Source organism: Hemitrygon akajei, chromosome 3 (assembly GCF_048418815.1).
Source record: "Hemitrygon akajei chromosome 3, sHemAka1.3, whole genome shotgun sequence".
Lineage (NCBI taxonomy): Eukaryota > Metazoa > Chordata > Chondrichthyes > Myliobatiformes > Dasyatidae > Hemitrygon > Hemitrygon akajei.
Window position 1 is genome coordinate 73,648,356 of NC_133126.1, and position 25,880 is coordinate 73,674,235.

Sequence of the window (25,880 nt, forward strand, 5' to 3'; positions counted from 1 at the left end):
TCAATTTTCTCGTGTTTGTGAGATTTGTAATCCATATCCAGCAATTAAATGATGGAAGCAAAGCAAAATTCAGATTAGTACTTTACTTTTGTTAGTTTCTCAATAAACTGCGCTAATGGCAACAAAACCAGAAATTAAGCGATTCTCACAAGTAATTCAACTATCTAGGAGATCTTTTGTACCCAAGTTATTCCTTTTGGCATACCTTTCACAAAAAGTGCCAATAGTTCTTTCTCCCAATGGAGGGATTGTACAGTAATAACATTGAAGTTCAAGTTCAGTTTATTGTCATTCAACCATGTACATGTATACCACCAAATGAAACAACATCCCTCTGGGCCAAGGTGCACAACACAGTACATACAACTCACACACATAACAAATATAGTAATATTACCACAAATAAATTAACAAGTAATAAGGTGCTTTTACATCACAAGTTAAAATGCAAAGAGTATAATGCTACTGGTACTACTTGGGTGATGAGACCTGGGTGGCGATAGGGTGTTCAATAGTCTTACAGTCTTGGGGAACAATGCAAGGCAAGGCAGGCAAGTTTATTTGTATAGCACTCTTTAAACACAAGGCAGTTCAAAGTGCTTTACATAGAACAAGCTAAAAATTAAACTTCAAATTTCAGACAATATAGAGATAATAATATCACACATAAAAATAAAGAAATAAAAGTTACAATGAAGGAGATTCTAATTAAAGACTACAGCGAAAAGAGAAGTTTAAAGCCGTGATTTAAAAGAGCTTAAGGCTGGGGCAGACTTCAGATCCTCTGGAAGATTATTCCAGATATGTGGGGCGTAGTAACTAAAAGCTGCTTCACTATGTTTAGTTGTAACCTGAGGACGGTAAGCAGACCCGCCCCAGATGGCCAGAGAGCTCGGGAAGGTTCATAATGCAGCAAGAGATTGGAGAAGTATTTTGGCCCTAGACCATTCAGTGCTTTATAAACCAGTAGTAATATCTTAAAGTCAACCCTCTGATGGACAGGAAGCCAGTGTGGTGATCTGAAACTAGAGTGATGTGTTCTACTTTCTTGGTCTTATTGTGGACTCTAACAACAGTATTCTGAATGAGCTGCAGTCATCTCAGGGATTATTTTTTTTACAGAGATCTATGAAAACGCTGTTACAGTAGTCAAGTCTATTAAAAATAAATGCATGGACAGGTTTTTTCTAGACCTTGCTGAGACATAAGCCCTTTAACTCCCACTATATTTTTAAGATGGTAGCAGGCTGACTTTGTAATTGTTTTAATGTGGTGGTTTAAATTCAAGTCAGAGTCCAAGGTTTCTGGCTTGGTTTCTGCTCAGTAATGACAGGGATTCTAAGTGAGAACTGACTTTCAATCATTTTTTTGACAGCAAAAACAATTATTTCAGTTTCCCTTTGCTTAACTGGAAGAAATTATGGCTCATCCAATCAGTGATTTGTTCAATACTGTTTTTTAGTGATTGTATGGGACCATAGTCGCTTGAGGATGCTGTTATATAAATCTGAGGGGCAACTGCATAACTAAGAAAAGGAGTTTTGTTGCTTACCATGATTTGAGCTTGAGGGAGCACAAGGTTAAACAGAAGAGGCCCTAGTATGGATCATTGAGGCATTTAGCATATCATTTTTGTTAGATCAGATATGTAGCTACCAATCAATACAAAATAGTTCCTATCCTGTAAATAAGATTTAAACCACTTTAGAACGGTACTGGAAAGTCCCACCCAGTCTTCCAGTCTGTCCAGTAATATGCCATGATCTACTGTGTCAAAAGCAGCACTAAGATCCAGTAAAACCAAAACTGAAATGTTATTATCTTCATGGTTTAAGCAGATGCCATTTAAAACCTTGACCAGAACAGTCTCAGTGTTATGGTGTTGTCGAAATCCAGACTGGAAACCGTCCATACAGTTGCTTAGTGCCAAAAGGCTACTGAGTTGCAAATAAACAACATTTTCAATGGTTTTACTTAAACGTGGTAAGTTTGATATAGGCCTGTAGTTATTAACTACTGGGGCGTCTAGATTGTTCCTTTTTAAAAGAGCCTGAGTAACTGCAGTTTTCAGGGCCTTTGGGAAGCAGCCTGGTAGAAGAGAAGTGTTAACTATTTGCAGAATGTCTGGTGCTATGCAACTAAAAACATTTTTATAAAATGTTGTAGGTAAAATGTCAAGGGAACAGGAGGAGGATTTCAGGAGTAGTACAATTTTTTGTAGAGTTTTATAGTCAATGGGTTTTGAATTGTGTCATTTTAACTAAATTAGTTATAAGTGAACAAAAGGATGACTGAGCTCTGCCTGATGCAGAGACAGTAGCAGCATATCTAATCTGAATTTTGTCAGTAAAGTAGGACGCAAGGTCATTACCTGATTTTATAGATAGAAGTTTAGGTTCTACTGATACAGGAGGATGTGTGAGCCTCTCAGCTGTAGCAAATGAAGCACACACACTATTGCTGCTTGTCTTTATAATATCAGAGAAGAAGGACTGCCTTGCATGTCTCGACTCTAAATTATAGATGCAAAGAGTTTCTTTATAAGCGTCACGATGGAGCTGGAGTTTTGTTTTCTGCCACCTGTGTTCAGCTTCCCGGCACCCTCTCTTTTGGAGTTTAACCAGCAAGGTATTTCTCCATGGTGCAGTTTTTCTTTCTAGAAACAATTTTTATTGTAACTCTTGCTTCGGCTAGTGACTTAATCTAGGGGGTGATAACCCCCAGCCCAGCCAAACCTAAGAAATCTCGTTTGGGTGGATGCTGCATGATGTGTCCACTGTTACAAATCAGTACCACAAAATAATAAACAGTACACAATATGCGATTAAACGATTAAGCTTTATAATTCTTATTTTGACTATATGTTTAGTAAAAAAAAGAAAAAAATGAAAAAAGGGCCCAATATTATGAAACAGTCTGTTACGCAATGTTGGAGCGCACTGATAAGTCAATTGTCCACCATCAACCTGCTCTGATTGTCACTGCCCTTCAGACCCTCGCTCCAAGTCCACTCCGTCCGGCGGTCTACCAACTCTCTCCATTCACGTCTTCTCTTCTCATCTCTCCCCGGCAAAAGACCATGAAAATCTCTCTTCCAGACTCACAAGAAAGAGCAACAGCATTCCTAACCCTGTTATTTCTAGTCATAAACCAAACATTACTGCTACAGAGAAACCATTACATTATCAGTGAAACCTTACAGCATGTTACACAGTAGTGAAATCCCTCAGCATGTTACGTTACTTTTGTGGGGGTAGTTGTATCAGTGACTGACACCTGTAAGATTAGAGATGAGATGTTGTACAAAATCATTGACAGAGGCCGGAGAGAGGGTAGGCATGAACAATACCTTGATGTTTTCAGTGATATACTGTTTTGTGATTGGCTCTGTTTGAGCACTAGTGAAGAGACATAGATATTCACTTTGGGTTTTCATCCATCTTTCAGGTAGTGTGTGTCAGACTCCTTCCAACCTTTGGCTGAAATTATTTTTTGTAAAATGCCTTTTAATCCTCCTTAAAAATTACCTTAAATATACAGTATGCTGTTAGTTATTTATCAGTTTTTCTGCACTGCAGTTAAACTTTCAATCACCATTTCTCTGTACCAAGGAAACCATCCTATTCTTTCCAATGCTCCTCATGGTTAAAATTCTCCAATTCTATCAAGGTCCTTGTAGGTCATGTCTGTATTCTCTCTAAAGCACTTCTATCCTTATTGTATGGTGACCAATACTCTGCTTTATTCTACTTACAAATGAAGAAATCCACAACTATGGACCAAAAGCTGGAAACTAGAAAGAGCTTCTACAGTTCCTGTGGGATCTTTCTTTGTTAGCACAGGTACAGAGCACAAGAAGTTAGGATGTTACTTTAATCACCGTATCTGTATTTCCTCCAACTTTCAGGGATTAATGGTCATGTATCCCAAGATCCTTCATTTTCTTCTTTGTACCCAACTTCTTTCCCTCCCTCCCCCACTCTCCACCCTTCCACAGGGATCACTCTGTACGATGCTCCCTCGACCACTTGACCATTCCTCCCTCCACTGATCATCCTCCTGGCACCTAACTCTGCAACTTCATATTATTTCTGATGGCATCAACAGGTTCTGGTAATTCTCCAACTCCAGATAATTTCTTCCCCACCCCCTTTGAATTCCCAGTTCTGGCTCCTCTCTTAGCTATTCTCTTCTCATCTCCTCTTTCTTCCATGGTGCACTCTCCTCTCCCATTAGATTCCTTCTTCAGCCCCTTACGTCTTCCACCTATCCCCTCTCAGCCTCTCATTTCAACCCCTGCCCACATACCTACCCCCTCACCTATCATCTGCTGGTTTATAATCCTTCCCCTCACCCCACCTTCTTATTCTGGTTTCGTCTTCCCTTTCGCATCTTCATGAAGGGTCTCGGTCTGAAATGTCACCTGTTCATTCCTTACCATAATGTCTCCCTGAGTTGCTGAATTCCTCCAGCATCTTATGTGTGTTTCCCTGGGTTCACAGTATCAGCAGAATCTCTTGTGTTTATTATTTATATCCTTGCCTTGTTTATCCTTTCTCAAGGATATTCTTTCTCACCTTTTGTATTTTACACCTACAGGAAAATAATGTCAGTTGTTTGCTTGCTGTCAGCTTAATCTGTTTTTTTTAGGAATTTCTAGCCTTGTAATGATTTCACAAATAAACCAGAAAAAAATGAAAAAAGAATGCATGCTACAATTTCTTTAAACAAATATCATTAGTGATGATGGACAATTGTAATCTTACTTGTTGCAAGGAACAACTGGAAATGGATCCAAGTGCAGGACACAGACACGTAGGTAGCATTCGCAGAAGAGTGTTTATTAATAGTTGCCAGGAAGGCTGGAGAGCAAGGATTAGTTGCTTATGTGGATGTGAATGTTGGACAACAAACTGGAGGAGCCTGGACTTGGACTTGGACACGGAGCCGGGACTCGGACATGGACTTGAACACAGAGCCGGGACATGAGACAACAAAACCAAACAATGACAGACAATTCGTATCTTGACTCGGAGTAGTGGCAAATGGCCGGCAATACTCAGCTACACATGAAAATAACAGAATTCGTATCTTGACTCAGAGTAGCAGCAAATGGCTAGTAATACTCAGCTGGACACGAGACGACAAAACCCAACAACGACAGTCAATTTGTATCTTGACTCAGAGTAGTGGCAAACGGCCGGCAATACTCAGCTGCCCATGAAAATGACAGAATTCCTAAAGCAATCCCCAGGCACCGAAGCAACTTAAAGTCCATTATTCTCAGCTGCCCGGAACGTGCATTGCCATGCTGTTCAGGAGACGGTCCAGCCCAGAGTAGATGAAAGCCGGGGTGTTTATGCTGCCGGTTTGGACGAGAATCGGGTGCTGCAATCCCGGAGCCCGGTAGAACACGGGGAAAAGGAAACTAACAGAAAATGAGGAGTCAACGGACCAGACCGTGACATTACTAAATCCTTTTAGTATTACCAAGTAGCTGAGGCAACAAATATGCCTAAATTGAGAAACTATTGCTTTTAAACTAATGGGTACTTGATTGCTGATACCTGATATAAGAAACTTTCACTCGGGTCAGTATCCTGTTTTCACTTGCTGGACATTCTGCCTAGGTGTATCTGAAGCTATAAATTCAGCAAGATAGTCAGTCAGGGTTAACTGCACGTACTGCATCAACATTTTGTTTGGTCATAATTTTCATTTTCTTCCCTACATTTAATGGAGATTAAGATATTACAGCTGCATTTTTCTTGTCATTGCAAAGCTTTGGATTCCAAATATGAAGTGTAATTGAAAACTGATTTTATTTTGTGGTAACTATCAAAATTGCAGCAAACAATGCTGATTAACTTGAGTATTATTTCAATACTATATTGCAGTTGGACTGATTAATGTACCAGATGTTTGGCTGCATTTGCACATCTGCAGCACAGATAAAAAATAACAAATAATTATCCTCATGGAACAAGCTTGATCTAGCGTGGGAGTTTTTCATCAGGCTACAGAAACTACCTGTTGTTGGGGAAACTACTTGATTCAATAATGCCAATCTGGGAAAGGAACTGTGCCCTCTTTGCCCCATCTAATTTATACATAGTTAGTTATTGACTGGTCTCTGAAATAGCCTATAAAACTATTTGATTCGTCTAATTTGGTCAGGCAGGTCAATGCTTGTTTTGCTGGGTATGCTGACATGAAGTCTGTTCCCGTTCTTAGATGCTGCCTGACTTTCTGAGTTCCTCCAAAATTTAGTGTGTGTTGTTCAAGATTTCCAACACCTGCAGACTCTATTGTGTTTTTGAAGAGCCTTACTCCCTTTTGGCTCTACATTATTTAATAGATAACCGATTAATGCAATATTGCCTTGGTACCGTTTGAAGCTGATTAGTTCTGGTCAGCCTGAGTCCTTAATACATACTAAATTGCTTCATCCAGTATTACAGCCTGTTTCCGTGTTGCTGTGAGTCCACTGCACAGTTTGAGTGGAATACAAGATATATTTAAGTTAGCAGCCTTCTTCAGAGAGCAAGACAGAGTAACAGGTGCAGAAAACGAGCACATCATACACGTGCACAGAGGTACACTTCCGTGTGGTCAGCAACCTTCTAAACAGCCAAGCAGTCTCATCATGTAGACCAAGTTGTGTAAATTCTGTGAGAGTACCTTGAATTAGAAAGGGAAATGAGGAAATCACGTAAAATGTCTTGGTGGGTGAAAGGGGGGATAAAATGACCCGAGTAGTCCTGGTGGAACTGCACTGATCAGTGACTCAAACCGAAGTCAGCCTTGGAGTTTGATCATGATTTCTGAAATATGGCTGCCCAGGGGGCCAAATTGATCAGTTTGTCACATCACTGGGTCGTCCAAGCTGGGCTGCAATGATGGCAGACTCGCTGATAATCCACAGCACTACTTAATGATTTTAATGAGCTCTGTAGGCCACGGACTCGGAAGACAAAGGGAAAATTAATTATTAGAGTTACTTTAATTTAGTTTAATTCTTTCAGTATTTGTTTTTGTTTTTAATATATTTTTTCAATGTTGACATTCATTTTTAAAATATTCATTTTAATTTTAATAGTTTTCAATGTGCCCATGTTGGAACCATTTCAGCTATGAAAATAACTTGCATGATTTCAGGGCAGGGGAAGTTCTACTCCAACCTGCCATAACCCCCAAACATTTTCCAGAGGGAAGTCCTCTAGCCCTTGCCAGCTATGGTAAACTCACCATCTGAACCATACCACAAGCATCACAGAGGTTCGCCACAATGGCCTGGATAAGTCAGGGCATGTGAAGATCACAGCCAGATGTTCTATGCAATGAGCCTGCTCTTGTATGGTTCACCCATTGATATTTCTGGCCTGGTTGTGCTTAGTTTAATTTAAAACATGGTATGTGTGGAAAAAGACATTTCATCAATATAAAAATAAATAGAAAAAAAATCATGTTAAATAATATTCTGCACCAAATTTATGTTTGCTTTCAGGGTGCTGGAATTATTTTAGAAATGGTATATAAGTTAATTTGAAAGAGTATACATATAGTATGTTTTACATTACAGGTAAGATTTTAATTTCAGAAACTGGAGGGTCATTGCAGTGTATGAAAAGCTGCATTAACCATTCTAAAGTTTTATGACCATAACATGCTGGCAGAGCAATTACATAGTATCTGGTTCTGTTAGTAGTATTGGGCCTCATGAAGAATTACTGTATATAAAGATTCAGTAATGACTGCAGTTATTGAATGTTAACATATTTATTTAAAGGAAAGGGAAGTTTAAATACAAAGTGGAAGATTTGTCTCGATGTATAATCCCATATGTTGCATTATTAATAATACCTTTATTTATATTTGATCATTCCACTTCCTTCATGGTCAGCTAATTCATCTCCATATTAACTTTTTTATTTACTGTCTGGGTCATGTCCAAACATATGCAATTGTACTTATCTGCAGTTACCTAATTGTGGTGGATTTTTAAGAGTTTACTTGAAATTTAAATACAATTCAATGGAGAAGAATCCTCTAGGAAAACATGTTCTTCCTATATGGAAGGCAGTTGAAAGTACAGTAATAATTATCTTACCTTGCAAATTTACTTCCTGGTCAGAACTGATCTCAGTCAGAATATTAATTTTGCATTATTTGGAGGAAATCAGGTATATAAACCACCGTTGGGAGTGCATTTATATTTGTATTCAGGGTGGAATTTGGCTGTGGTGTTCTCATGTCTCTTTTATCTTTGTTAATCATGAAAGATCAACAAGAACCCAGAGAAAGTGGGTAGAGAGAAAATTCAAGAAATTGCCATTTGGTCTTTAATTCTTTGTCAGAAGTATAAAATCTCCCATGGTACACATCATTCATGTTATATGTAAGGAGCCAGCATTCTCCTACTACAGTTTAGAGCAGTGCCATCATGAAAGTGGACAATTTGAACAGCATGAATAATCGGACAATATAGAAGCTGATCAAACGCCAATGTCCCAGAAAGATGTATTAACTTTTGCATAGTTCCGTGGATTTCTACAAGTTGTACCATGTTACCTATCCTGTTGTTACAAATTCATGCACACAGTTGAGTAACTTGGCAATGGACTTGATGCTAGATAAACAAAACAGACAAAAGTAAAGGATCGATCTTAATTCTTCACAAGTGTTGTCACGTGGCCTAGTGGATAAGGCATCGGTCTAGTGATCTGAAGGTCAGTGGTTCGAGCCTCAGCTGAGGCAGCGTGTTGTGCCCTTGAGCAAGGCACTTAACAACACATTGCTCTGCGACGATACCGGTGTCAAGCTGCATGGATCCTAGTGCCCTTCCCTTGGACAACATCAGTGGTGTGGTGAGGGGAAGGCTTGCAACATGGGCAACTATCGGTCTCCCATACAACCCTGCCCAGGCCAGCACCCTGGAAACCTTCCAAGGTGCAAATCCATGGTCTCACGAGACTAATGGACACCAATAAAAAATTCTTCACATCATCTCTTTTCTTTTACTATCTTGTTTTGCCATCGTGCAATTTGAAATTTAAAGTACAGATGTCCATTACTGTGATGACTAACATGTTTTTTTTCATTCTTTATTTGCAGTATGTTCCTCCAGACCTTTCCATCTGTGTTTTTGTGCTGGAGCAGTCATTGTCAGTCAGAGCCTTGCAGGAGATGTTGACCAGTACAAGTGAAAAGAGCAATGAAGGGGTAACTATCAAACATTTTAAGTGTTTCATTTTTCCGCTCCATTATGCTCTAGAATAAGTGCTATTTCCAGGCCAGAGGATTTTTTCTTGGTTTAAAGTATTTACACTAGTCTGCTAATCATTGCTGTTTAGAAGATACCTATTTGCAGACTCATATCAAGTTGATTTGAATAGAATTGGCACCACAAATCAACATCCAAATTGTACACTGTTGCAAAGACTATTACTCTAAAGCACAGCAAGAGATTTTGCGGAACAAAGAATGTACTGTGTGTTATAATTTATATAGTGATTAGATCACACTGAAGTATATCAATCAGGCCTCTTTGTTACAAAGTCAATGTATGGGCACTAGAGAAAGAATATTTTTAAAAATGATATATTGAGTACAGCACCAAAACTGAGAAAGTAGAGCTATTGGAGAAGTCTGAGTAGGCTGGGAGGTTTATCTCATTGCAAACAAAAAAATTGGTCTGATAGAGATCTTTATAATTATTCAGGGATTTGACAGAGTAGAATGCAAAGTGGCTTGGATTTTGCTGATATTGCATCGACAAAAAAAGTGTTGCCTTGATTACACTATAAAATGAACATCAACTTCAGCATTTCCACATAAATAGTTTAACGTGAAATCCAGATGTTGTGATCAGTGACTCAACATTTGCAGTCAGGGTGTAGGGCTCCTTAATCTTCTCTAACAGGCTTGTGGAGAATCATATTTTGCTTTGTTTTGTGCAGTCTAGTCGATTTGAAGGAAATTTATAAGAAATCTTCACAAGTATTCAATATCAAACTTACTGGCCCTAAAGAGAGAAATATATAGGTGTAGATCTCATTTCCCTTTGATAAATTATTTCAAAACATAATTGATTTTAAATTTAAAATAAATTGTTATGATATTTCAGCTTTTTACTAAATTATATCTGTAGCTATGATAGCTCATCTGTTAAATTAAAGTCTTAAAGTCTTATCAGTGGATATAAAGACATTACCATAACTACTGGGGGGGGGGGGGTGTTGATTCTGTTAAATAAATAGAAAATAAAAACTATCAATTACATTGACTATCCTGCCAGATATCCATAATTGAAAACAGAAGGTAACCAAAATACTCAGCAGGTCTGCTTGAATGTCTGGAGAGAGGGACAGGCTTGATGTAAGTGTCCATCTGGTTCACTAATTTCCTTGAGGGAAGCAAATCTGTCATCCTTATCCTGCCTGTCCTATGTGGTTGACTTGTGACAGCCCCTTCCAACACAAAAGTGGCAGTCAGCCAGCTCTAGGATTATTGAGGAAGGATGTCAGAATGAATAAGCTGGCCTTGCTAATTGTGTACTTAACTTCTCAGTGATGAAAAAGAGATTCTTATCTGTAATGAGAGTTCTATAAAATGTTTGAAACCTCATCAAAGAAACTCTTGGTTTCTAGTTCATGAGAATTCCTTCATGGGATTGTTCACTTAGTTAGTTTACCGACACCAAAGCACCAGAGATCCCCCCTTAAAGGGACATTGATAAAGAAGTCTTCATCTTGCAGAATGCTAGATTTTTATGAACAGTTTTCTTGAGGGTCATGTTCATGGCTCATCCCGAATGTAAAATTAGTCCTAAAATGCTTTCACGTGTACATTAAGTCAAAAGAACATGTACATCATAACTGTTAGATGCTGCATAATAAATCCAAATGATATGTTCTGTATTGAAGGGGTGGTGAGGATTTTGGAGTTTGTTAAGGTGCACATCCATGGAGTCATTTAAGGGAAACCCAGATGACTGAAGGCATAAAGAAATGAAATATCATTTTTGTTGGGTTGAAATAAGGTCAGAGGAGCCTTGTGTAAATCCTGGAGCAGCAAATTCTATTTAAATTGTCTACTTTGGTGTGGGTTCTCATTGTTTCAGAATCAAGAAGATTCAGTACGTGTTCCCACCTGCAATGATTTCTTTATTTAAAATAAAATAATCTCAGATCTTTTCTTTAATGGTGCATAATGCTGCAGTTTCAGATTTTAAGTTCCACTCTATTTTTTGAAGTGCTTAAAATCTCTCCTTACTCAGAATGGTACAGACCAATGTGGTGCAAAGATGTATCATGTTATTTGAAAATCACTTATTTCATCGAATTCGTTATTAATAATAAATCATTGATATTATTTTGGCAAGTGTGTGGTCAAGTTCATGCATTTTCTTTGCTGAATTTTGCCTCTTTGTGTGACTTTGCAAATTAATTTAACTGTTGGATTTATTTGCAGCTCTTGAGATCTATTCCGTGTATGTTGATAGCTTGATTATTTGTTGTACTGTTCTCATCAGGAATTTACAGCTAACTCAAGAAGGTGGTTTAGCCCACTACACAGCAGATGTTTTATGTCAATTTTTGTTTTCTGCAGCTGCAGTAAACTTCAATTTGTTCCTTCTGGGGAGAAAATTGGCGAAGCCCAAACTTTCTGGCCTAAACCAGACTCTGCAGTGTGGTGTTCTCTGAACAGCCTTCTTTGTTCAAATGTAATTAGGATGGGCAATCAGTTTGACAATGCCCACATCCCATGAAAAATAAATAAAAGAGTGTTCCAATGTGCAAGATCATAGGATTTATCTGGATATGATAGAGAAATGTGCTTGTAATTTATTCTCTCTTTGCTGTTTCTTTTTTAACATGCTAGCCAATTGATTTCTCCAAATGGGTATGTTTATTTCATTGGTTTTTCACCCTTCTTACAAGCATGCAGTCAAAGTGTTGAACTCTAAACTTGTTTTCATAGGACAAATTCCTTAAATTTGTTGTGCAATTGTATAATTATTTTTTTTAAATTTACTCCTTTTTGTGATGGGATGAAAAACAGCTTATTCAACTGTTTTCACTTCAATTGAAAGGGAAATGTGATTTTTGTTTATTATTTTGGATCTTTTTATTGATTAATTTGTTTTTAAGGAAAATATTCAATCATGAGTTAGTGATCAGGTATGGTGAATTTTGCAACAATATCTGGTAATGCCTAAAGTGAGATGACAGCAATATCCAAACTTTACCTGAACTGCCTTACAAAGTTCAAAATTTATTATCAACGTACATATATATTACCATATTCTACATTGAGATTCATCTTCCTGCAGGCATTCATAGGAAAAAAGAAATACCATAGATCTTACAAAAGAAAAACTTTGCAGACAAAGTTTTTTTTAATTATAGGAAACATTTATTCAGTGACATTGGTAGGTAGTTTCTTCTCTCATCTTGCTTTGCTTACTGATGAATCAGATTCCGATTTAATATCATTGGCATATGTCATGACTTTTGTTTCTTTATGGCAGGAGTACAATATTATAAATATAGAGGAAAAAAATTGAGTTAGATTAAGTATATATATATGTATGTTCATTAAATAATAGTGCAAAGTAACAGAAATAAAAATAAAAGTAGTGAGGTAGAGTTCATGGGTTCATGTCCATTTAGGAATCAGATGGCAGAGGAGAAGAATCTGTTCCTGAATCACTGAGTGTGTGCCTTCAGGCTTCTGTACCTCCTTCCTGATGGTTTTATGATGCAATATTGTGGTGCTTCCTGACTGACAAACATAAGATTTAAGGACTCTGATGTAATAAGTAAACAAATTCATCCCATGAAAACTTATCAAAGTCAACCTTTGTTTCTGGTCTATGAGAACTCTTTCAGCTGATAAAATCATCATAAATATTTGCTGATTACATATACTGTGGTTGAAGAAATCATGGAACCGGATAGAGGTGGACATGGCCCAGCTCTGACATTCAGGAAGACCACAATCACAATCACGAGAGATTGTGATTGTGCAGATCCATATTCATTTCTATTGCTGTTGATTGAACTGGATTGGACCACAAGTTTGAACGTAGAAACTGTCTTTATGCTTACAAATTGCCTGATAACCTTTTGAAAGCCCATCAAAGGACTTTTCCATAGCTTCCAAATCTCTCCAATAAGCAGTCACTTCAGAGCTAACAATTGTTTACAAAATTCAAGAATGTTCTAAATTTACTTAAAATCACATTCATCTTAAAGTAATTGAAACATTAATATTAAAAGTCAAAATTTGGAAAACAAACAGCATTTCATCGAAGATCTATTTGAATGAATAGGGGCAGCTGTGGCTAGTATAAAACGGGCAAGGACAAATGCAAGGTGTATTCAGCCCCTCAACTCCATAGATTATAGAACTGCTGCTGGATATGATGCTAAGTCCAGCAGTGAAGCAAAAGATTGAATCTGTTGCCAGATGATGTTTCCACGTTTACATTCTTTTGCTCTGCTACCTATCCAGAGGCATAATTCAGGGTTGTGAATAAGATTATGGAAATTGGTTGGACTTTTTTTTGAGTAGTTAATCACAATTTTATGTCTATGAAGATGTAATATTAGTAGGAGATGAAAAGGTTCACATTTTTCCCAGGGTTGGATTCTTCAATGGTCTGATTCTCAGACTTCACCTTAACCCTAAGCCTATTTGCTGCCTTGAGCTTAATGAAGGTAAAGGGAAGGTGACCTTCACTGCCAGGTAGAAGGAAGCTGACAATTTTGAAGAGGGCTACTTGCTGCAATGCCATTTAGGAGGCAGAGCAGTGGGTGGGCACACATCTTGCATTAAAACACCCAAACCAAACCAGCCTGTACCAGTTTCATGAGATGATGAGGTTGAATAGAAACAGACAACGGAATTTTGTGGGATAATCCGGACTGACAATATTTTTACCCTGTAGCATTTTGCAAACTTTTTTTATGTGAGAAACCACATTAAATGATTTTACTCAATTGATGCTGAATCTGCATGTAATTGTCTCTTGACTATCAGAGGGAGAATATTTCCTGTATTGCCTTGGATGATGGCCAAAAAGACATTATATTAATACTACAGATTTACTCATCAGCAATTTAATTTGCTGACAATGACATGAAATTTTTTCAATATATTTTTGTTTAAAGTGTTAATTGGAAAGTGCAAACTCTCAGAATATTTTTTATATTTGATTTTTAAATGTAGAAAAGAACAGTTAAAATGAAATAAACTCAAAAGATTCAAAGTACTGAGGTTGTTGATTTATTTTCTTGAGAAATCTTAGTAAGCATATACCTAATAACATGCTTTATTTTCCCATATAATCCTTATCTTTTGAATCAGAAATATAAATAGCTACTAAATGTGCCTCTTTGAAATTGAAGGCAAACCTTTACATCACCTTGACCAGTCCCACCCCCATCCTGAACTTTAATTAAAGAAATATAAGAAAATTAAAATAAAAAATCTGGAACTCTGAAATGAAAGAAAGTGCTGTAAATGCTCAGTTAGTTAGGCAGCATCTGTGGAAAGAGAAACAGGGTTAACATTTCAAGTTGGAAATCCTTTGTTAAAAATCGAAGAGTGAGTAAACAAGTTTTACGTTGCAGCCAAATTGGAGGAGGGGCGATTCAGACCAAGTGGAGTCTAGCTGTAGATGTAATCATGTGGTTAGTAGATAATGCGAAGGACAATGCATTGAATGCAAAGGATGGTGACTTGGAAAGTGAGACCAAAGAGAATTCTACTACTGCTGTGTTCTGCAGAAGAGGGAGTGAGAGCAGAGAAGCAGGACATAAATGGGATACAGTCAATGACTCCGTCAACCATACAAGAGGCCTGTATGGAAAGACTCATCATCAGAAAAGAAGACACAAAGTACACTGCAGATGCTGTGGTCAAATAAACACGTACAAACAAGCTGGATGAACTCAGCAGGTCGGGCAGCATCCATTGAAAGAGATATCAATCAAGAGACTCCAGCAAAATCTTAACACCGCAGCAAGCCATGCCTCACCTGTCAGAGATAAACCCTTTGTTCCATGCAGCCTACTTCCAAGCTCTCTGCAATATAAAGCTAATTAATATTCCCTTCCCACAAAGTACAAGTACTTTGTGTACACCTCAGGTACAGGCTCAAATTGTCATTTAACCATATATTGCCAAACAAAACAATGTTCCTCCAGACCAAGGTGCATAACACAGTGCATGCAACTCACATACACAACATATAAAGTAAAATTACCACAAATAAATAAAACAAATAAAAAAAAGGTGCATTTATGACACAAGTTTTAAAAGTAAACATATAACTCTACTGGTGCTTCATATGTGATGAGACCTGGGTGGTGGAATCGAGTTCAGTAATCTTACAGCCTGGGGGAAGAAGCTGTTTTCCCATCTTAACAGTTCTTGTCTTAATGCTGTGGTACCACCTGCCTCGTGTGCCACAGCTCCTAAGGGAATGCTGGGTTGTGTAGTGAGAGAGAGAGAGTTCAAAAGTAGCGAGCGGAGGCAATCAGGACATTCTGTGTGCCTCAGTTCCCAAGGAGACATTGGATTGTGTAGGGGGAGACAGAATTCTTTTGAACCGAGTGGACGCAGTTGGGACATTATGCATGCTACAGTTCCTGAGGAGACATTGGATTATACATAATTAGGAACTTGGCAAGTGCCAGCAGAAAGTAGTTTTAAGTGGAGCAACCAATGCAGGAGTGGACATTGTTAGAGTGGAGAACTCTGGCTTTGGCTCATAGAGGCTTCAGTGAGGAGAGGTGAAGACTGTAGGTAGATACAAAATACTCTGCAGATGCTGGGGTCAAAGCAACATGCACAACACGCTGGAGGAATTCAGCAGGTCAGGCAGCATCCTTGGAAAAGAACAGTCAACATTTCGGGCTGAGACCCTTTGTCAAGACTGAAGAGGGAGGGGGCAGGGGCCCTGTAAAGAAAGTGGGGGGAGGGTGGGAAGGAGAAGGCTGGTAGGTGCCTGGTGAAAAACCAATAAGAGGAAAGATCAAGGGGTGGGGGAGGGGATAGGCAGGAAAGGTGAAGAAGGAATGTAAGGGGAAAGCACAATGGGTAGTAAAAGAAGGTGGATCCATGAGGGAGGTGATAGGCAGCTGGAGGAAGAGGCAGAGTGAAATTGGGATGGGGAAAGGGAGGGGGAGGGAATTACTGGAAGTTGGAGAATTCAATGTAGGTAGATTTTTTACTGTTTAATTTTTATTTCTATCTTATTTCAAGTTAGAACACTGGGGATGCCAGGCAGGATAATGGAATTCTCCTCTTGCTGGATGTGGAAAGGCAGGGAGATCCCTAGTGTTCCTGATGTCTACATCTGCAAGATGTGATTAGGCAGAAAGAACAACAGTCTGCAAATCAGTGGATTTGAATAATATAAGAACAGTGGAAGCAGGCAGGCTAATTGTCTTTCTGGTTACCATGTGTTTGAAGGAAATGGAGGTGGCCATTTTGAGAGCCTGTCCTTGCAGACCCCCATTTTGTGAACTTTGAACTGATTCTTGCTCTGGGACACTCTATTCAGAACAATTAAATGTGGACACAAGGAGTTTCTGCTGTTGACTTGCTAAGCCTGAGAGAATTCTCAGATAAGCTGTGTATTGTGTGGAATGGCAGGTTTGCAGAAGTATTCTTTTTAGATTTAGGGTCTGGGAGTGATAGTGGATTCCATAATTAGCAGAGCAGACAGGAGATTCTGTGGACATGAAAGACACACTCAGATGGTATGTTGCTTCCCAATTGCTGGGATCAGGGATGTCTTGGATCAGGTCCACTGTGTTCTAAATGGGAAGAGTGAGCAGCTGGAAGTCATGGTACATATTGGTACCAATGATATAGACAGGAAAAGGAAAGAGATCATAAAAGAAAATATAGGGAGTTCGGTAGAAAGCTGAAAAGCAGGACCTCCAGGGAAGTAATTTCTGCATTGCTGCCTCTGCCACATGCCAGTGAGGGTAAGAATTGGATGATTTTGCAGCTGAATGCACGTCTGAGGAATTGATGCAGGAGCCAAGGTTTATGAGTTCTGTAACATTGGGATCTCTTCTGGGGAAAGAGGTGACATGGGATTGGAAGATGTAGGATCCTTAAAGAACTGCAAAAGTAAAAAGATTGTGATGGGAGTTATATACAGGCCTCTGACCAGTATTCAGCATGTGGGGTACAAATTACAGCAGGGCATAAAAAAGGATTGTAGAAAAGTTAATGTTATGGTAGTCTTAGGAGTTTTCAATATGCAGGTAGATTGGAAAAATCAGGTTGTTGCTGGACCTTAAGGGATGGAATTTATAGAATGCCTACAAGATGACTTTTTAGAGCAGTTTGTGGTTGGGCCCACTAGGGGAAAGGCAATTCTGGATTGTGTGTTGTGTGATGAACCAGATTTGATTAGGAAGCTTAAGGTAAAGGAAGCATTAAGAGACAGTGATCATAATGTGATAGAATTCACCCTTCAGTTTGAGAGGGAGAAGCTAAAGTCAGCTATGTCAGTATTGCAGTGGAGTAATTGCAGATGCATGAGAGAAGAACTGACCAAAGTTGATTGGAAGGGGGCACTATGAGGAATGACAGCAGAACAGTATTGGCTGGAGTTTCTTGGAGCATTAGCAGAAGATGCAGGATCCCAAAGAAGAAATATTCTAAAGGGAGGATGAGGCAACCATGGCTGACAAGGGAAGTAAAAGATTGCATAAAAGGAAAAGAAAGAGTGTATAATATAGCAAAAATAAATGGGAAGTTAGAGGATTGGGCAGTTTTTAAAAACGAACAGAAGACAACTAAAAAAGCCATAAGGAAAGAAAAGATGAAATATGAAGGTAAGCTAACCAGTAATAGAAAAGAGGATTCCATTTTTTTCAGATTTATAAAGAGTAAACGAGGAGGGGTGGCTATTGGACTGCTGGAAAATGATGCTGGAGGGGTAGCAATGGAGGGCAAAGAAATAGCAGATGAACTTAATCAGTTTTTATGTTAGTGTTCACTCTGGAAGACACTAGCAGCAGTATACCGGAAATGAGTTCAGTTGCCATTACTAAGGAGAAGGTGCTTGGGAAGCTGAAAGGTCTGAAGGTGGATAAGTAATCTGGACTAAATGAATTACACCCCAGGGCTTTGAAAGAGGTAGCTGAAGAGATGTGAGGCATTAGTAATGAAGTAATTAGTAATCTTTCCAGAATCACTAGACTCTGAATGGTTCCAGAGGACTGGAAAATTACAAATGTCATTCCACTCTTTAAAAAGGGAGGGAGGCTGAAGAAAGGAAATTAAAGACCAGTTAGCTTGACTTCAGTGGCTGGGAAGATATTGGATTCCATCATTCAAGATGAGGTTTTGGGGTACTTAGAGGCACATGATAAAGTTTGCCAATACCAGTATGGTTTTCTTCAAGGGAAATCTTACTTGACAAATATCTTAGAATTCTTTGAGGAAATAACATACAGTGTAGACAAAGAAGAGTCAGTGGATGTTGTTTGCTAGGATTTTTAAAAAAACCTTTGACAAGTTGTTGCACATGGGACTGCTTAATAAGATAAGAGCCCATTGTACTACAGGAAAGACATTGCATGGATAGAAGTTGGTTTACTGGCAGGAGAGAAAGGGGAAAATAAAGAGATCCTTTTCTAGTCGACTGCTGGTGACTAGCTGTGTTCCACTGGGATCTGTGTTGGTCTGTTACTTCTCATGTTATATGTTAATGATTTGGATGGTAAAATTGATGGATTTGGGGCCAAGTTTGCAGAGGATATGATGACCGATGGAGGGACAGGTATTACTGAGGAAGCAGGGATACTGCAGAAGGACTTAGACAGATTGAGAGAATGGGTAAGGAAGTGTACGATCATGCACTTTGATAGAAAAAACAAAGGTGTAAACTATTTTCTAAACGGGGAGAACATTCAAAAATCATAGGTCAAAGGTGACTTGGAAGTCCTTATGCAGGATTCCCTAAAGGTTAATTTGCAGGTTGAGTGGTGGTAAAGAAGGTAAATGCAGTGTTAGCATTGCATGTCTCAGAGGTCTAGAAAGTAAAATCACGGATGTAATGCTGAGCCTTTATAAGGCATTGATCAGACCGCATTTGGAGTATTGTGAGCAGTTTTGGGCCCCTTATCTAAGAAAGGTGCTGGCATTGAAGAGGGTCCAGAGGAAGTTCACATGAAAGATTCTGGGAACGAAAGGGTTAATGTATGAAGAGTGTTTGATGACTGTGGGCCTGTACTCATTGGAGTTTAGAAGAACGTGTGGGATCTCATTGAAACCTGTCGAATATTGAAAGGCCTAGACAGAGAGGATGTGGTGAGGATGCTTCCTACAGAAGATGAGTCTAGGACCAGAGGGCACAAACTCAGAATAGAGGAACGTCCTTTAAAAACATATGAGAATTGTATTCAGCCAGAGGGTGGTAAGTCTGTGGAGGCCAAGGAAATTGGTATATTTGAAGCAGAGGTTGATAGGTTCTTGATTATAGGTTATGAGGAGAAAGCAGGAGAAGGGGGTTTAGAGGGATAATAATTAATAAATTGGCCATGATAGAATGGCAGAGCAGGTTCAATGGGCTGAAAGGTCTACTTCTGCACCAATGTCTTATGTTCTTATGGTAGGGGGTCAAAGAGATCGTTCAACGGATAGGAGGGATCTTTGTCGATTCTAAGAACGCTGTATATGCAGCGCTCCTGATAAATATCATTAATGAGTGGAAGAGAGACTCTGAAGAGTCCTCTCAATCCTTTGTGGTGACTTGTGGTCAGATGCATTGCAATTCCCGTATCAGAGGACCTGTCCTGGACCCAGCACGTAAGTGCAATTGCAGAGAATGCACTGCAGTACCTCTACATCCTTAGGAGTTTGCGGCGATTTGGCTTGACATCCAAAACTTTGACAAACTTCTATAGGTGTGTAATGAAGAGTATATTCATGAGCTTTATCACAGCCTTGTATGGAAGCACCAATGCCCTTGAATGGAAAATTCTATAAAAAGTAATGGATACGGCCCAGTCCATCACGGATAAAGCCCTCCCAACCATTGAACACATTTCCATGAAACACTGTCGCAGGAAAGCAGTATCCATCATTGGGGATTCCCACTGCCCAGGACATATTCATTTCTCATTGCTGCCATCAGGAAGAATGTACGAGAATTTTAGGACTCACACCACCAGGTTTAGGAAAAGTTACTACCTCTCAACCATCAGGCTCTTGAACAAAGGTGATAATTTCACTCAACTTCACTTGTCCCATCATTGAAATGTTCCCACAAGCAATGGGCTCATTTTCAAAGACTTTTCATCTCATGTTTTCAATATTTGTTGCTTATTTATTTATATTATTGTTTCTTCTTTTTGCATTTGCACAGTTTGTTGTCTTCTGCAATCTGGTTGAAAGCCATTTTGGCAGTTGTTCATTGATTCTGTTATCGTTACTTTTCTATAGAAATGTTGAGTATACCCACAAAAAAATGAATCTTAGGGTTGTATATGGTGACACATATATATACGTTGATAATAAAATTCACTTTGTACTTTGTATTTTGATGCAGTTGATCAGGATATTCTTGATGGTACTCCTGTAAAAATTGGTTAGAATAGTGGTGGGGTGGGTGAGTCCTCACTTGCCTCAAGCTCCTCAGGGAGTAGAGGCACTGCTGTGTTTTCTTGACCAAAGAGGCAGTGTTGATGGACCAGGTGAGCTTGTCCATTACGTGCACTCGTAGAAAGCTGGCACTCCTAACTCTCTCCATGGAGGAGCCACTGATGTGCATTGAGGAGTGGTCAGCCTGCACCTACCTAAGATACTCCTAAAGCACCTCCTGAGTATGTTCAGTCTTTACCTGCAACTAACCAACTCATTCCAGTTTTCTGTGACACTAAGTTTTAAAAATGATTTTGTGATCTAATGTGCGTAAAATATGGATTGCATTATTCGTTCCCACTTCTTTACTGGATTGTGTAAATGTTTGCAAAAGTGCAGTGTAGCCACGGGAGAAAATGTTGATTTACTTGTTTTCTTATCTCAGTTTACTTTACATCTAGGAGCTGCTGCAGCTGATTCAAGCCCTTTTTGCTTATGGGCTGAAAATGCATTTCTGCTGATGCAGATGTGGTCCTTGGTTCATTTTTGGTTGGTCAGATATGTTTAAAACAATCTATCCATAGCAGTGATTCTGTTCTAGGAACAAGACACCATCTAATATGATTTTGGTTAGCGAGTACATTTTTGGAAGCTTTTACTGTGTTGTAATGGAATTGATTTTCTAGCCGACTTACTTACTAAGCCTACTTACCATTACTTTAATTTAATTGAACCCAGCAGTGTGACTTTAGCAAATGATTTAAGAACTGCTTATCACCAAGTCGAAAGGAAGTTGGCAAAATGTTAATCATAAATTTTATCATGGAAGCTTTTTTTGTCTGTTTGTAAGTGAACTAAAAATATTAGTCTCTCAAAATGTTTTTATTTCATTTTGTTATTGCAAAACACCTAAATCGTTAATCTTGTTATACTCCTTTTTTAAAGATGCACTGTTTCAGATTAAGTGTATCAACTCAGCAATTTCTTGCCTTTCTTGGGACTTTTAAGGTTACATATCCTCTGTATGAAAATGAAAACTGGAAGTCCTGCTCTTGTGGCTCTATGTATAAGTAGTCACTCCCATCATAATCCACCTTGTACATATTTATTAAATATTGAAGGTCCTGTTAATTTTCACTGGGATTATCCTGAGTTTATGTTTAACTGTGCGTTATGGGAATGCAGTTTCTGATGTTATCATTTGTTGCCTGTAAAGACAAATATGTAAATGTTTTATAAATAAGTATTTCTTGTTCAGTGGCGAGTACAAATTATATGAAATGCAACCTTCTGCAATGAGAGTTGCAGAACATTGGCAGATTATTTCAAGGCAAACCCTTACAAGTTGCATCTCTTAGTAGATTTTTTTTAATTTAAAGGCATTAATAGTACATAATCTAATGTCACATTTGCATTTGTCATTGGGACTTGGCAATTTGAATGGCAATTAAAAATGTGCTTCAATAACTTCCAAGGTCTAATGGTTTAGTGGAATTTTAAATGTGACATGACAACTGGCTTTTATTGAGTAATTTCTCTGGAACATCATATACTTCCTTGACATTGTGTGGCATGATAATTGAACTACAATGAATTCTGATACACCTCCCCTAAAGAATAAAGCTCTTCTCAGAAGTTTGTCGACAAAAGCTGTAGATTATGGTTGGATTTTGCAACATTGGGTTAGATATATCGATCTCCTGCTTTCAAGAAGTCTAAATTCTGAAGAAGTTTGTGTTCAAGGCAGGTTATAACCAACCAGTACATCTGCACACCAACCTTTGTCTTTAACAAACACCTTCAATTATCATTTTTATATACTGAGTCAACCTAACCAAAATCATAATGTGAAGAGAAAACCTGTCTAATTACAGTACTTTAGATGCATAACTTAATTTATTTTATTGTGTGGAATAGTTGCCATGATGTTGAAGTGATGTGCATGGTAGTGGTAAAGTGCTGTTGCAGAAAGTAAAATGCAGAATCAATGCCAACGGGATCCATGCATGAGAACATTAACATAAATCATATTGAACCTATTGCCTGCCAATTAAGGTGGCATGGCATTAGAGGCATGTTAATTCTGCCTACATTCCCAACCAATATAGATACCACATCTAGAAAGACCAGAGGGCTAGAATAAAGACTATGAATGCTAGAAGCCTACATGTTCATCAGAATGTTAAAGAAACACATTATGGGTCTAGATGAGGTCCAGATCTCAAAAAAGATAATTAGATCAAACTATATCATGATACATCAATCATATCTTTTTCACTTTGATTCCTGGGGAGAGAATAGTGCTTACAAGATCTGCTCATAGTTTAGAATATTTTGTAGAGTTCTCCATTTTACATTTGCAGACTGATTTAATTTGTAGAGAGTAAAAATTCATTCTTAAAGAACAATGTTGATTTTATTTTATTTTATTTTATTATATTATTACACTTTCATGTAATACTATCATGTAACTTGGCTTAGTTACAATTTACATCAGAAACAAAAATCACAACATTTCTACTTACAACATATAAAAAGGATTATCTTTTAATTACACAGTTTACACTAATCTTTTTTTACACCTGGTACATAATGCCATCTTAGACTGTAGGTCCTTATGGTAAAATCATTGACCAGCAGGACACAGCTAAAGATTTCTTTGTTTTGTTTTTATTGCATTAAGGGCTCTATCAAAAGAAGTTCCATCAGTGCCAAGAAGAAAAAATCTCTGAGGGTAACTATTGTTGCTCTGATATTTCTATAAAGAGGAAAAATACAGTTTAGATTAAGTAGTACTAGTAAGTGGTATGGCTACAAGTAAAAACCACTACAATCATTATTTATCATGTGCATTCAATATTTTTCCAATTGGGAGCAAAATTTGCTGAATTTAACAAAAAGAGCTGCAGAGAGCCATTATAGCCATATCTGACTGAGCTGTGTATGACTGTCAAAGAATAAACCAGACTGATTTGTGCAACAGAGTCTACTAGTGATAAATAGGGGTAAGAAGATTTTGTTAGTTTACAACAGCTATCAGATCAAATTAGTGAACAACTATAAATAATAGCTTCTAATATTATTGGATGTTTGTGACTTTATTAGCATTCTACATTACTTTAACAGTTATCAGTATAGGTAATTATTTCACATGGAATAATTAAACTTGTGTCATTCCTTGTCACATGCTTGGTGCATCTCCAAGTACAAATCCACGACAAATTGCTTTTAGAATTGGTATCATGTTACTAAGTAAGCAAAGACAGCAGACAATTTAAAGGTGCCATATAAAATAAATGACAAGGTACTAAGTTTAGTGATTACAGTTAGGTGAGCAAGTTGATTTGAAAAATCATGATTTTTGAATGGACACTTGGATTTTTTACATCTGTCTCAGTAGGAATCTAGTTTGACTTTCTATTCAAAGCTTAACATATCTGGCCATTATCATGCTAAATTTGTGCCTCTTGTGTTTACATTTGCAAGTGAAAACACCATCTAAAAGATAGTTATACAGTTAACAGTTCATGTATTTAGAATATTCACCCATAATTTAAACATTAAAATTTACACATTAGCATTGTTCCGCAAGAAAATTAATGCAAAGTTAGAACTATATATAAAGTAATCCTTAAAAGTTTGATTTTGTGGCATCCCATTAAAATGATTGCAAATTGAAATAAAAAGGTTAATTGTACTATTTTCCTAAACTGTGGTGTTATTTTTCCAAAATAGATATGGTAAATCGAGAAATTCGATTTGTCATTCAATTATTTTTGGAATTTTATACTTTGTTCCTATACCTTAAAAAATCTCTGTTATATTTCACTTAAAAATTGCCCATATACTCTTATCAGGCTGTATTTAAAATTACCCACCATTGATACTGCTGTAGAGTCTTAGTTTTGAGTCACTTAGCTCTTCAACTTGTGAGAGTAGTCCAATCATGCTAACCACACTTAGTTCCAAAATCTAACTACACAATAATATAACATAAGTATGCTCTGTTTTTCTAACTTTAAATCAGAGGATAATTTTAACTGCAGAACTATGAAGATTGATTGTGGAACAAATACATAAGGTTTGTTCTTCATAATTCTCAGTAAACTATTAGAAGATCAATGTGACACTAATATGTTCCCACAAGGATTTCCTGATGAAATCTCAATTCAATTTACATTCAGATTAAAATCTTGCTTTCAAGGAGCTGACTGTACTTATAAGACAAGGTGTACAAGTTTGACTCACAATATAAAATGATGTATTGATCTTTAATATAAGTTGGAAGGCAGAATCCAGATTCAAATGTACCTATAATAGCTATCTTTGCAATTTTTACACTTAAATAATCCATTTTGTTTTAAAATTATATACACTTCAATATTAAAGTCTCCATGTAATGGGTGAGCTATTTGAAATGCCTACACATTTTTCACACAGTTGATTTGATGCAGAATGCAAAAACAGGCGTAATAATGTTAATCCATGTTATTTGCTTTCATCTTTTCTGCTTTCCAGAGATTTATGATAAAGGTAAGTTAATTTGCCTTTTCAGCTCATGGTCCATTGAAAAATAATACTAGTTACCAGACTGCTGTGTTAGCACTTAGTGCTAAAATCCTGTACTTTTGCCAACTGGTACTATCAGTCCTGATTGAAATCCATTTATAATGTTAACAAACATAGGTAGTGATTATTGTTCTTAAAATCACACGAGTTCTAAACCTTCCTCTATCTTTTCAGTAAACATGCTATGCATAACTTGCATAGCTATAATCAATTATATAGATTGCAATTGGAAACAAAATAAAAGCATCAATTCAAAACTACTGTCAATTTAGATTAATATTGAGGCAAAACAAATTTACTGTGCAATACAAAGGACATGTAGACAGAAATCTAAATTTTTTAGGGAGTAAAATATTAAAAATAAGTTAGAGTTAATAGTTCAATTTACTCAAATCTGCTGTTGGGCTACAAATAAAAGGGAAACTCTCAGGAGCAATGCCAATCTTACTCTGATATATCATCCACTTGTTTCTTAGTGCAAACTGTGGATGTTTCCATTTCTCCAATCATAGTGCCTGCTGTACTCAATATTCCACTTCCTTGAAATGCGATGACATCCTTATTAATGCATTATATTCATTGATTACATAACATTCTACTTCTCATCATTTCATTGAGGATTGGATAAAGGTGTAATGCCAGAGAATTCACAGAAATCTAATAATTATTCACCATAATGGAATCAGAATGCT

At 37.6% G+C, this 25,880-nt stretch overlaps 1 protein-coding gene across 1 annotated transcript in view; it reads left to right on the forward strand.

Moving 5' to 3' along the window:
- Positions 1 to 25,880, forward strand: part of ryr3 (ryanodine receptor 3) — a 374,648-nt gene that overhangs the window by 45,791 nt on the left and 302,977 nt on the right. The window contains 3 exon segments of the mRNA XM_073040132.1: positions 9,115 to 9,222; positions 23,303 to 23,353; positions 25,138 to 25,152. Of these exon segments, the coding sequence (XP_072896233.1) occupies positions 9,115 to 9,222; positions 23,303 to 23,353; positions 25,138 to 25,152 (174 nt within the window).